At 42.4% G+C, this 13,004-nt stretch overlaps 1 protein-coding gene across 5 annotated transcripts in view; it reads right to left on the reverse strand.

Moving 5' to 3' along the window:
• Positions 1-9,931, reverse strand: part of KIAA1210 (KIAA1210 ortholog) — a 54,127-nt gene extending 44,196 nt beyond the window's left edge. For 2 of the 5 annotated variants that reach the window (XM_029997030.2, XM_041119026.1), the window contains exon 1: positions 9,266-9,926. In XM_029997030.2, coding sequence (XP_029852890.1) covers positions 9,266-9,327 — 62 coding nt within the window. In that variant the 5' untranslated portion in view covers positions 9,328-9,926. Of the gene's footprint in view, positions 1-9,265 lie in introns of all 5 variants that reach the window. The other 3 variants (XM_029997032.2, XM_029997040.2, XM_041119027.1) reach the window with 3 other exon arrangements.
• Positions 9,932-13,004: the final 3,073 nt, after the last annotated feature.

The following is a 13,004-nucleotide window of genomic DNA, read 5'->3' on the forward strand; positions in this document are numbered from 1 at the left end:
GATAAGAAGGGGGGAGGGCAAAATGAGACAAAAACATTCATAAGCTACTACAGAAAACAGTGGAAATGCACTCTGTTACCAGTCCAGGAACTGAGAGTAAATGCCTCTGTCCCCTGCATGGTGCCCTGTCTCCACAGACCCACTCCCTCTCAGCAGTCATGCCATTTGCTAAATCACTGCAGAACGGTCTCCCTGCATGGGGGGACAGGACTGCAGCATACATACACGGGCCTGTGTTACCTTAAACCTGAGGCAGGTACCAGTAGCAGACCAGCTGTTAGTTCATACTCAGCTTGAGAGGCCAAACTGAAGTCCAAGCTACCATAGCTTTGCAACACTTGGCACCAATGCCAGACAGATTAACCTGTTTTGGACATGCCACTTCAAGCTGCCCTCATACACCTAATTACTCTGCAGTGCTTTTTAGCATGACCTTGTGTAGTTGCTGTCAGTGTGAGGATCTCCACTGCTCAGACAACAGAGCAAATAGCTTTTGGCAAACAGGTAGATAAGTAAAACGTTTCTGAATAGCCTCTCCCTGATAATAATTTGTCACACAGTTTTTCCAGTGCATTTTCTGGTCTGCACCAATCAGGGCAAATGTGACAAAACATTGCTTAAACCAAGACTGGCACTAATATAGTCACGATCTAAGCACATGCAAGAGCTCAGCCAATATTTTGGGCCCAGACTGCCTCCAGTTTAAAGGAATGTACATTAAATGACCCAGCTGAATTGCACCATTTGGCATTAGCATAGGAATAAGTCAGTGCATTTCCCATGTAGTAATTCTTTTTCTTCACACTACCACACTGGGGAAATTTCAGGAAACAGCTGGAATGAGGATCTTCTTCCACTCTTCCTAAAAAGAAGTAAAAGAAGCAGCAGAGTCATCCAGCAACCGTACTAAGGAGCTAGTACATTGCCAGCAGTAGAAGACACTTTCAGATCTACTTGATGTGGATACATTTGGAGTAGTTGGGAAGGAGGGGGAACATGCCTTTAAACATCAACAAGGATGTAACCAAAGTCTGCCTTTGCCAGTTAGGGAGCTACACCCAGTAAGCATTACTGCCTTTGGAAACAGTTTCAAGAGCAAAGCAACAGGAAATGTCAAGCCACTATCACTAAACAGCAGACATGCCTCATGCTAGCAGAGTCAAGATGTCAGAGAGTCAAGTATGGGAATAAAAGTAAAGCTTACTGTCTCGGCCTCTCCGTGTGGCAAATTCAACAAATACGCGTAATCTTCATCCCAGACCTGGGTGGTGGGAATATTTGGCCACTGTTTCCTAGCTTGTGTGTGTGCTTTCTACCCCCTCTCCAAAGTCCTAATTAATTTTCTTCCACCTGTGGCCTCCCAGCATAAAGTGAGATGACTGATATCTGACCTGTGGTGTGCAGAGCCCTGGGAGTCCACAGGCTTCTTCGCAGGGATCAGCAAAGGATAAAAAAGGTAGCTGAGGAAAGGAGTTTACTGTCAGCTGGCTTCAACATGCTCTACAGGGGCTTGAAAAACAGCGTGTCTCAGAAAACTCCATGGAAATTGCCAATATCTGCAAACTGTGAAGGTGACAATTATTAGTTTAGACAGTAAAATCTTTGAGACAGAGCTCATCTTTTAAACATATCCTAGCAGACAGAGACTACTGGGCTGGGAGTTGGGAGAATTGGCTGATTTTCCTGGCTCTATCACTGGGTAACAGGGCAAATTACTGGATTGCTGACAGTAGCCGAGTTAGTTATTGCTCAGCCTTGAGTTTCTTTACCTGTGGAATCGAGATGGTCACACTGAATACCTGGAAAGCTTAATGAGCCGCATGGAGGAGCTAAGCACTACCTCTGCTATGGGAGACCAGCATGCTGGAATCATACCAATTGACACTGCTATCATGTGCTACCACTACACAAAAGATAGATAACAAAAACCATAAAAATTCGCAAGAGTAGCCTCCATATCTGCCATGCCCCTGTATCTGAGTCTCACACTGATTTCCAAGATCTTATTCTCACAAAATGTGAAGAATCATTACATCCTGGGCCTGAAAGAAAGAGTCTGGAGACATTTTTACCAAATTAAGCTGTCTGAATATTGCAGGGGAAATGAGGCTGAAACAATAGTGAACTGAATGCCAGAACTGAGACATGGGACTTTAGGCTATGTCTAAAGCTTTCTGTTTTTTTAAGGTTTTTCCAAAACAGTCACTTATCCCTCAACTTGTTAGTTAAAGAGCAGCTTAAGGATGGGAAAAAAAAAAATAAAAAAAAAATCTTCAGATAGATCAAACTTCCCAGGACACATTTCTTCCAAGAGGAGATAATATAGATATTTAATGCCCAAGAATTCATAGTGCACTGAAAAAAAGGAGAGGCTAACAGAAATTTTCAGGGTGAGCTGTGTTACAAATTTTCACTCTGAAGATCAAACTGTCATAAAAAAGAGTCAGCCATCTTTTGGCTACAAGAGAGCAAATAAAATGCAGGCTTTGTGGTCTCGGAGGCTGCCTTTGGCAGGAAGATCAGGAAATCTCTCTTCATGTGAAGTCCCAAAACCTAGTTGGGGCAACATGTACTGCCTGTACACACACAAAAATAAAAACATGGCCAGCTCCTTCCTATGTTGAAACATACTGTGGCTGGCTGGCTAAACCCCCTGAGTGTGCGCTGCCTGTGGGTATTTCTGGAACTCAGACCCCATTTTGGCTCCTAATCAAGGAAGGCCTGGGGCGGCTTCCACACTTGCAGAAGGAGCTCTTCTGGAGCTGTGTATGAAGCTTGAGGGTCTCCCTTCTTTTGCTCTAAAGGAAACCTCCTGCTGTCCCTGCTCTTCTCTCCTAGCTGCTCTCTCTGGAGCCTCAAGTTAGGCAGCTTCTGAAGTGTACTTGGTCTTGAAACACATGGAGAACTGTTAGAGCCAAGGGAGATCAATGCATGTGCTTAAAGCAGTCCCTGAGCCATTTCTGTCCCAAGGGCATCTACTGACTTTTCTCTTTAGTATGAGCAACGACTAAAAAGGATCCTACTTCTCTGGGATTCCAGACACAAATACCTCTCTAAAACAGGATCATCTAAAATAAGATTATCTGAGCTAATGCCGTTTTGCACCAATGGAGTATCAACCTGTATTCAACTATGTTTTGAAGAAGGCGGTACAGTAGCATCAGGGAGCAGAGAGGGAACATGACAGTAGAAAAACCCAGGAGGGTGACACCAAAGACAAAGACAACAAGGACTGTAAGATGGAGTACTGACAAGTAGGCAATGGTGGGGGTGGAAGGGAATCAGATGGGGACAGACATTCTGAAAGGTCTTCACAGGCCAAGGCGGCAAGTAAGGAAGCAGTAAGACAATTTGCATTTTTTGAAAGAAAGCAATGAAATTTCAACTTCTGGAACATTCTTTTCACTAAACTAAGACGAATAAAAGCAGTTTGACTGCTAGAGTGAACCAGCAAACAATTCCTTTTCACCTGTCAGATATGTATTTTCCAACGTACACAGATAGCCTGATGATTAACACGATGTCTGCAACATAATTCTGAGCTAGAGCATTCAAATACATCCCATTTGCATCCAAACTACTGTGTGGATCAGAACTGTGTTGGTAGATGAGTGATACTTACAAGCCCTGGCAAAGTGCAGAGTTACATATTTCTGAGAATGAATAAGCATAAATGAATTCATCATGAATAAAAGTCAAACATTTAGTTCACTAATTAGCACCAGATCCTTGAAACTCGGCGGCTAAAAGAAACAACCACCACAAAAATTTGAAGCTGGAATGCCGCCTTAGCTCTGGCTAGATGGTTAAAAAGCAAAATCAGACGGCTTTGCCTGCACAGCCAAGTTACCCTGCTGGGATTGAGAGTGCTACAATCCCCTCTAACAGTCACAAAGATACCATGTGCTGCAGCATGGTGACAGGATATGATAGACCACAAAATACCTTGGCACCTGCAGAACTATAAGCTTGGATCACATTAGAGTAGAGCACCTTGTGCTCAACTACTTTCTTACAGCAGCAACCCTTAGGAGATATTTGGGGAAAAAAAAAAATTCCAACCTTGGAATTACCTTGGGGTTTTTTTCCTGTTTCGCCACAGACAGATTTATCTCAGATTTTCCCACATTTGGCTGGTAATCAGCTCTAGCTGCCCTACAGCAGCTCAGGTAGGTAACCTACTGGAAGTACAGCTTGGACCTACTACATTTCTGTCCCACATATCTACAGCCAGATTTCAGCTTCTAAAGCCAATTCTACGCCTTCACATCACAGCTATTAAACTTTCTAGACCTCTGTACAAGGAGGAAATGACAAATTAATCTCTCCAGTTGTCTGTAAGGGTATAAAGCTAGACACTTGGAGCAGCAGAAGTTTCCGTATAAGAAGAGAACACAAGGCAAAATTATGACAAGATGTTTTCATGGCTCAGTCTGGCAAAATAACATAGACAAAAAACCTGACAGCCAAATGGTGCAGAAGAGTGAGAATCATATTCAGCAGATTGTCCCAAACCAAGAGCTTCTGCTCCAGTGCGAGAGAATTAGAACAGGCAGCATTAGAGGTGCACATCTGTCAAACACTCAGCACCTTGGTGATAGGGAAAGGGCTGTTCTACTGAAACCAAGCAAACGGGCATGCCTGCTTGGAATTCCTCTGCCTACAGCCAGCAAACACACCGCATCACTGTGGCTGCTAAAACAAACACCATCCAGAGAGAAGCACGAACAGAACGAGGAGGACTGGGAGATGTGGAGTGACTCACTGGTATATTAAGCCAGAACTGAACTTATTGCACAGAGATGAGTCAAATGGAATGAATCAACACAGAGAAATAGTTGATCTTTTTGTTAATAATACAGCACCATTGTACTAACTGTGCTCAACTGCCTGCAGTACCATGATTCTGCCACCTCGTGACCGCTTTTGTTCACCCTCTCTACTATTCTTGAGTAAGAAAACAGGACTTAAGCCTCCACTCATTTAATACCAGGCATAGCACTGAATAATTCCTGTGGGCTGAAGACAAAATGCTCACAAATGTCCAAATACTCTGTATAATTGCCACGTACAGGAACATGCTCATAGGTTTTTTATTGAAAGATTCCCCTGAGAGACTCACGATGCCTGGGGAGTCCTTTCACCTCAGCTCACCCTCTCTGACTTGGCCCCAGATGGGAGAGCTCTCCACTTTCCACAAAAGCACATCCCTTCTCCTGTTCAATGCTTTGCCTCTTGCACCCTCTGTAAGCTGTTTCTTGAAACCTGGTATTGTCACCCCCGTGTGGATCCAGGGATTGTCTCTGCACTGGTGAACTTGCTTCACTGGTCAGGAACCACCTTTCATCCTCAGCTGTTTTCACCTCAAAAAACCCACTGAAAAACTGTTAATCAGTGATTCTTGCCGTTGTTGGGGAATATTGTGTGAAAGTGGTGTACAATAAAGACAGGTAAACAAACATATTTCAGGATACCAAAGTGTTCATGGGAAGCATTTCACCTCAACAGAATTAATCAGCCACACAGACAGACCCCCCCAGATCACCACGGGACCACGGCACTAGCTCTGCCACAGCTCCCACGCAGCACGCACTGACTCCAAAGCCGCACAGCCTCCTGACAGCTGCCAGCCCCACTGAGCCTACGGACCGCTGCTGAGCCGAGCCGAGTCCAGGTATGTTGGGGGATGCCACAGGCTTGGATGGCCAGGGAACTCAGTGTCTCACTTTAAACAGCCTGTGAGTCCTGGAGAGATGCTCCATGTCTAAAATTGCGCCAAAGAGCAAAGCGTCATGTACTGTGGACAGTCAGTAAACACAGCTACTTAAATCCTGTGGCGATTACACGCCTCCAAAAAGTGAGAGAGGCCACAAGAGGCAAATGAGCTGCTGACAGAGAAGATCCAACAGTTTTAAACTGCCCCATTCCCCACAGTGCCAAATTGCTACTTCAGTAGCCGTTGGTGGAGCTTTAAACCACCTCCAATTCACTTGCGAGTGTCCAAGCTAAAACAGCAGCTGCTTGCTGTGGATGGGGAACCAAAGGCTCTAAGGACCTCACACACGTATAAAAGCTGTAAAAAGTGTAGTACGCACCAAGGACAAAGGGACTTCTGGCACTCCTTCCACTATCCCCTATGACCCTCTCCAACAAGAGGGCTTGTGGCGAAGGTGTGGTAGGCAGTGAACAGACATCTCATCTTAGTTGGTTATCCATCAGGTGGACAGCACTATACCATCTTTACAATAATCCCAGTAAACACCAAAATCTCTTCCTGACACTCATCTGAGCAGGCAACAACGCAAGCTACAGCAACAGCGCAACAGCACCTAATCCAGAAAACACATTTTACTCGACTTCATGGTTATAACATCATTTTACATTTGCAATGACTTTCATCTCAAACAATCTAAAAATATATTGAAAATTATACTCATACATCCCTTGATCAACTTGCTTTACCCAAATGCTGAACTTCTTTGCAGAATAAGAGTGCACATCAGCATTTTTGGACAATTTCGGACTACAAGAAAAGAACACAATACCCCACTGGAAGTGCGGAGCTTGGCATAGCAGAAGGCATTCAAACTGAAATATGTCCCTAATTCTGGAATTGCTTGTGAAAGGCACCATGAAATCCTGAGTGACCACATTAAGTACAGACCAGTTAAATACATTTCCTTATAGTCTGTTACAGAAACCAGTTCTGAGCTGGCATGCAAAGCCTTCAGCCAAATATTTTATATAGCTTCTAACACACTATATTTGTCTTTGGAAATTGGCAGTTTGCATTGACCATCAGTGAACCTTACTATTCAAGCAACCACATTTTCAGCTCATAACTGTGTATTTGGCTAGTACCAAAAACTGAGAGATGTATGAAAAGATTCCTCTACAGGCTTTAGAAAACTTCATCTTATTTGTGCAGGTCTAATATTTTTTTCTGACACCATGCTAGGACCAAGCACAACAAAACTTTGCAACAAGGATGAAGAGCTATAAACTTACCGGAAGAACAATTTAAGATTATTCAGGTTGCAGATGCTGGTTAAAGAGAAATATGAAAGCAATCTCCAACTGTGGAATAGCAGCCAAGATTGGGGCTGCGATGAAGAATTACCTGGATTAGGCTTTGGGCTTTTTTTTTTTAAGTGATATCTCATAAAAGAACATTAACAAAGCACAGGGACAGGACTCCCTGCACAAAGATCAGATTCAGCTGTACATTATTGCAGCGTACCAAGGCAGAGTGTTTGCTTCCCCTTGCAAAATGTGGGGAAGTGAAGGTAAATGTGGCAGCAGCACAGGAGACCACTACACAAAGCAGTTTTTAAAACAGGCCAGGTGCTTTAGCTGGACCCAGCAGCTCAAAGCCCTGATGGACCCCCTTCCCAGTGTCAGTGACAGGTTTTATGGCCTGCACTGAGCTCTATTAATGCTTTGGCTAAATCCTTACTGGTACCCGAGCCAATTGTTTAAAACATAAAAGTCATTTCATTCCAGAATAGCTTTCATTCAGAAAGCAAACTAACTCCTACAAGTCGAATGACCACATGAGGATTTGGGGAGGCTGTTCCAATGACCCATTTGTCCAGAAAGATAAACACTGCATGTCAAACTCCAAACAAATTTTATCCAAAACCAATCTCAGGCTAAAAACATCATTGTTACTGCAATTGGTGTCTTAGACTCATTTTAATTGCCAACAATCACAGCCAAAGCAGCATATAAAATTTGTAAAGACTGCAAAGTATTAATAGTTGCACTAATCCACTTGGGAACACATCACAGGGCTGAAATAACAGGTTGAGGAATATAATCTGTATATATATCGAGTGTAGAAACCTAACTGAAGAGTAACAAGAAAGAAGATTTTGTTGAAGAAAAAAAACCCTGTTCCTCATAAATCAGGTGGAGATCTACCAGGAAAGAAGAGATCGTATGCCACATGAAAGAAGCTTCATCTGCCCAGCCTTTATAGCCTCTCAGACTTCCAAGTTTGTTTTAACTGCACTAGATGCTGACGGATTTTGGGGAAAAACAACTTAGCATAAATCAAGCAATGTAAACTGATTTTTTTTTGTCAATTCAAGTGCCAATTGTCCTACCTTCATCAGGACTCACTCTTAGCCCTTTTGGTAGTTCTGATTGCATCCTCACCCTTTATCTAAGGCAGACTTACTTTCCAAATATTAATTCCCTCTCATAGACATTGTTACAAATTTCAGAGGAGGGAAAGAATCAAGATGGGATGGAAATGCTAACAGAAATCTAACAGGAATTGTGTGCCTTTGAAAATGCACATTTCCACCAGACTAATGTGAGACAAACAGCTGGTATGAAGGGTACAATCTTGAGCAGAGGAAAAAGGAAAAAGAGTGAATTGTCAGCTTCACTTTTGAACTATTTTTATTCCCCTCTGCTAACCAGGATTTACCCATACATTTAACTATCAGCATTCACATCTTAAGCCTCAAGATACAACTTTGCTTGCCTTTCACTGTGCATTTTCACTTTCTGTAATCCCATACTGTATGCAAGAATAGAGCCCTCTACAGTCTGCTGATGCAAAACATTATCAAAAACTGCTCAGTTTTTGCAGCAGAAAATTTTGTTCCATTCCTTAGCAGGGAGAATGTCAAAGGAAAAACAGAATGTATCTTCATGGTGGTTTAAAGCACAAATACTAACATGCATTGTCCCATTCTACTCTCCCTTTATAATCTGCTCCAACAGAATACGTCAGTGAAGCAATAAAAAATATTTATTTTAAAATACAACCAAAACTCTCAACAGGGAGCAATTACAGAAACAAACCTCAGGTTGCTTATACAAAAACTGAGCACATCAAGTTCTCAAAGAGCATTTACTGCCAGATTCGTAGCTGAACATTTTTTAAAAGCCAATGTGCATTTCTGTATTGCTCATTTTTATGTGTTAATATATAAACAATATAGCTAATCAATAAGGAAGAGGACATTTTTCCTTTTACTATAATTAGACAGGAGAAGGCTCTTAATTCCTTTTTCAATATTTCATGTTTATACCTCTGAAGGAAAAAAAACATGACCAATTTTCACTGATTTGGTATTTCTGGCAGGATTGATTTTTTGCACTTTTGTAGTCAGAATGGTACTTCAGTCTCAAGGCATAAGCATTTAGTTCAGTGCTGCTGCTGAAATACAACAAAGACAGAATTTCAAAGTATCCACTAGACTCAGCTCACTTCGGAAAGGTGGAGGGAAGGGCTCAGCATGGCACTTACTTTTTACTTTTCAGGCAACCGTAGAATCCAGCCATGGTCCTTCCTGGGAGGCGTGTGTGCATTTAATTCATCCTTGTGTGTGGATGCCAGCACAAAGATTCTGCAGCTTCGTATCCTGCTCACCAAATGCCCACACACGCACACAAGAAAGCCAGCATGCCGATGCAATTACTAGCCAGATAAAGTTCCTGATCTGAGGCCCTCCGACTCTGCTGAACTGGGTCCAAGGAGGGCTGTGCCTGTTCCATAAATGGTTATGAATTGTTAACTCCCCCTTTTCCTGTCTCCTTCCAGCGCTTGGTAAGCACAGCATCCTCAGTGTAAAATACCATATGGCATTTGATTCTGTCTCCCTGTGGGACTAATGAGAGGCTTGGTTGTAATTAGGATGTGAAGAAGCCCTGAGGAGATTAATTGTTATTGTTATTTTTTAGACAGAGAAAGGCTAAGGAAAATACTTGCAACATCTTTGAAATAACCACTAAAAACTGCAGTCATTCTCCAGCACATAAGGGGTGCACGGGACCTTCCAGAACAGGCATTATCCCATCTCACTGTAAATCACAATCTATTCTAACAAGCTATTCTGCACATTAACAGAAAAATTAAAAAAAAAAAACCAAACAAAAAACATCCACGCAATATTGCAAGGTCAGGCAAAAAGCTCTGGAGTTTAAAGTAGCCAGCACACCCATATGAGAAAAATACTGCCTGGTGATGCCCTCTGACAATACACTAACAGTTGTTACTCACTAACACAACTAAGGAGGCTCTCACTAGGTGTGGAAGGAGGAAAATGTCTATAGTTTAATGCTGGGGAACATAAACCTCAAGCAGCTTCATTCACAGGGGTGACCCAAGCCCTGGGGACAACATAACTGCACACATTTCTGACATTACATTGCATTAAATTCATATGGAAATGAATCCGCATCATGGCTGTTAATGACCTCTGTTGAGGTAAAAGCAGAGAGGTGAGGCAAGACATTGCTTGTGCTGCCTGCCCAAAACTAGGTAGTATCAGCAGCCAGTAACAAAGTGTTAGCCTGTTCCTGGAGTCGCATGTCTTGGTAAGAATCTCAGCTGTTGATTAAAAAAAATGCATGCATATTAAACGTAGTAAGTTCATAACTCTCATAATTGCAAAGGAAAGATTTACACTCATTCCTAAAAGATCAGAAGAAAACTACATTTATTTGTATATCTCAGCTGTACATAATATTTGAATACTTGGGTCTGGCAGGCCAATAAGAGGAAGTATTGTATGAGTATTTCTATATGAGTTCCTCTTAAAGGCGTTCAGTAGCAAGACCAGATTTAAGGTGGAGCAGTTCTTCTGGAATACTAGTATTCTGGAATACTATTTTAACACCTTTCCCATAAGAGAGACATGAAGTTTGAGAAATGCACCTCTGGTGAGGAGTCCCATAACTGACTCAGCTACAGCAGTTTCATTACAGTGCAGAACTCTGAAATCTATGAACAGACAACTCCATTTCTCTATTTCTATAAAGCCCCCTAACAAAGGAAAGCCATGACACAAATAATAAGTGACAGCAAGTGCAAGGGCCATCACAAACAGGAACCAAATCATATTCTAGTCTAATTTCCCACTTAGCAGCAAAGAAAAAGCCTCCACAAGCAGTCAACTTCAATGCCATCCACAGAGAAACTGCAAATCAAACCTGACCTCAAGGAGATACACTTTCTGTCTCTTGGGAAAAGAAAAAGAAGCAAAAATACAGTAACACTAGTTGAAGTTTTACCCAAATGAGTTTCACTGTTGTCCTGAATTACTGCACTTGTCACAATGACTTCATGCTGAACTCCTAATCCTAACAGAAAAAGGCTAGCTAGAGAGCATTAGTCTCCACCCACCAGAGAAAGCCCACAGAAAAAAAAAAAAGTCAAAATCAAGGCTCTAGTTATTGGGTAACAACCACTAAGAAGGAATTCCTGGAGATTACTGGAGAAACCTTCTGACTGGCTTAATATACAAAACCTTGGACGTAGGATTGCATCTGAAATCTGCCCGGCATTTAGTTCAGAAAATGCTGCCAACAGAAACATTTATTGTAAGAAATGAAGGAGACCTCATGAGAAATTCGCATTTGTATTTAAAAGCAAGAAAGATCAAATGGCCTTCCAGTGGGAAAGCCCAATCCCTAAAGCCAGTGGAAGGGTGTAATACTGATGGCTTTGGAAGAATTTCATCACTAACTGGTGTAGAATACGGCCCACAAGCTTCAAAAGATCAGATTTTTTGCTAACATGAAGCAGATTTCCTGTCTCCCAACCTCCTCAGATGGTTTGCCTTCAGAATAGGTTTCCTTTCATTATTTTTTTTTCTTTCATGTATTTTTGTCTTGAAGTTACTTACTTGAACATGCAAATCTTCATCTCTTGGGTTCCATTTAGGTCAAACATAGTCCTGTTCCCAGCAACTGGCAGTTTAGCAACACACATTGCACCATCTAGAAACTCCCTTACTTTCCAAGAAGCACAGACTAGTAAACAGTCATTAAAAATAATTACCCCACCTCAGGATTTCATCCTTTTTGATTCTCTATCTTCATATCAGTCTCGAAGCCACTTCATGGTAGCATTTATTATTCACTGCTCTGCCTCTTTATCACTAGCACAGTTCCAAATGGCCACACATTGAGCTTTTTGCTTACAGATCTGAAATCTTAGATGTTGATAAACATCATGGCTCTACATCCACAGGTAAATCAGTGAAAGTAAGCAGTTATGTACTGTACCCCAGGTCTGACAGCCAAACAGTTGCTGAGCTGACATCAGCTCTTCACCTGTCAAGTGCTAAAGCGAATGGGCTGCTCTACTGCCAGTCAATTAATTAAAGCTGTTTTCAGCTTGGAAAGTAGATGAACACAAAATAACCACAGAATACAGACTTTGGCAGAGTAAAGATAGTTCTTTAACAATAGGGAAGACAGCAAGTTTAAACACCTGGAAGTTGAATCAGATCTGGATTTCCTCTAAAGTTCGTGGCTTGGCTTGATTGAAATAGCCCAGTCTAGGCCCACTTTCATTTGAGAATGATGGCCTTTCCCATTGACTTCTTCAAACTCACTGTCACTGCTTTCCCTCAACAGCCCAACATTGCACCACCCCCCTGTCATCACTGCACATCCAAATCCGCCTTGCTTCATCTTCTGAGTCTGCAGGCAGAACAAGCAGTTCAGGTGGCAAGCTGCCCTCCCGTAGTGGTACCAGCAGCGATGAAGAGGTAGCACCAGAGCTCCCAGCGCCTAGTAAACTTCCCAATAAGTTTCTTATTTTCTCCAAAGGGAACCAGGGAGGCAAGTCTGAGCAAGGCCCAGCAACCCAATCATTGAGAAATGCTTGCACCAAAATACAGCTCCTAAAATCAGCGAGTTACTTGTTTCACAGGCACTTTCACCTGTGTCATTGCAAAAAAGGCCTCTTCAACGTAAGTAACCAACAGCAACTAGTAATCCAATGGGGGAAACGTAAAGAGAGCTAAAAAACACTGGCATGTTTCCACAGTCACTTCCTACACATACACACGGGTACACACCAGCAGCCTGACAGCAGAGGTGTCAGGAGCTACACACACAACCAGCAATTCAAAATATGTTTCGTGTCCAACAGATCTGCTTTTCTTGCAGCCTCTTGCAACTAGATCTCTAAGGGCTAACCATGTCCTTGCCTCCTCGGCTCTCAGATAGTGAACACTTCACACTTCACAAAATGT

Source organism: Aquila chrysaetos, chromosome 21 (genome assembly GCF_900496995.4).
Source record: "Aquila chrysaetos chrysaetos chromosome 21, bAquChr1.4, whole genome shotgun sequence".
Lineage (NCBI taxonomy): Eukaryota > Metazoa > Chordata > Aves > Accipitriformes > Accipitridae > Aquila > Aquila chrysaetos.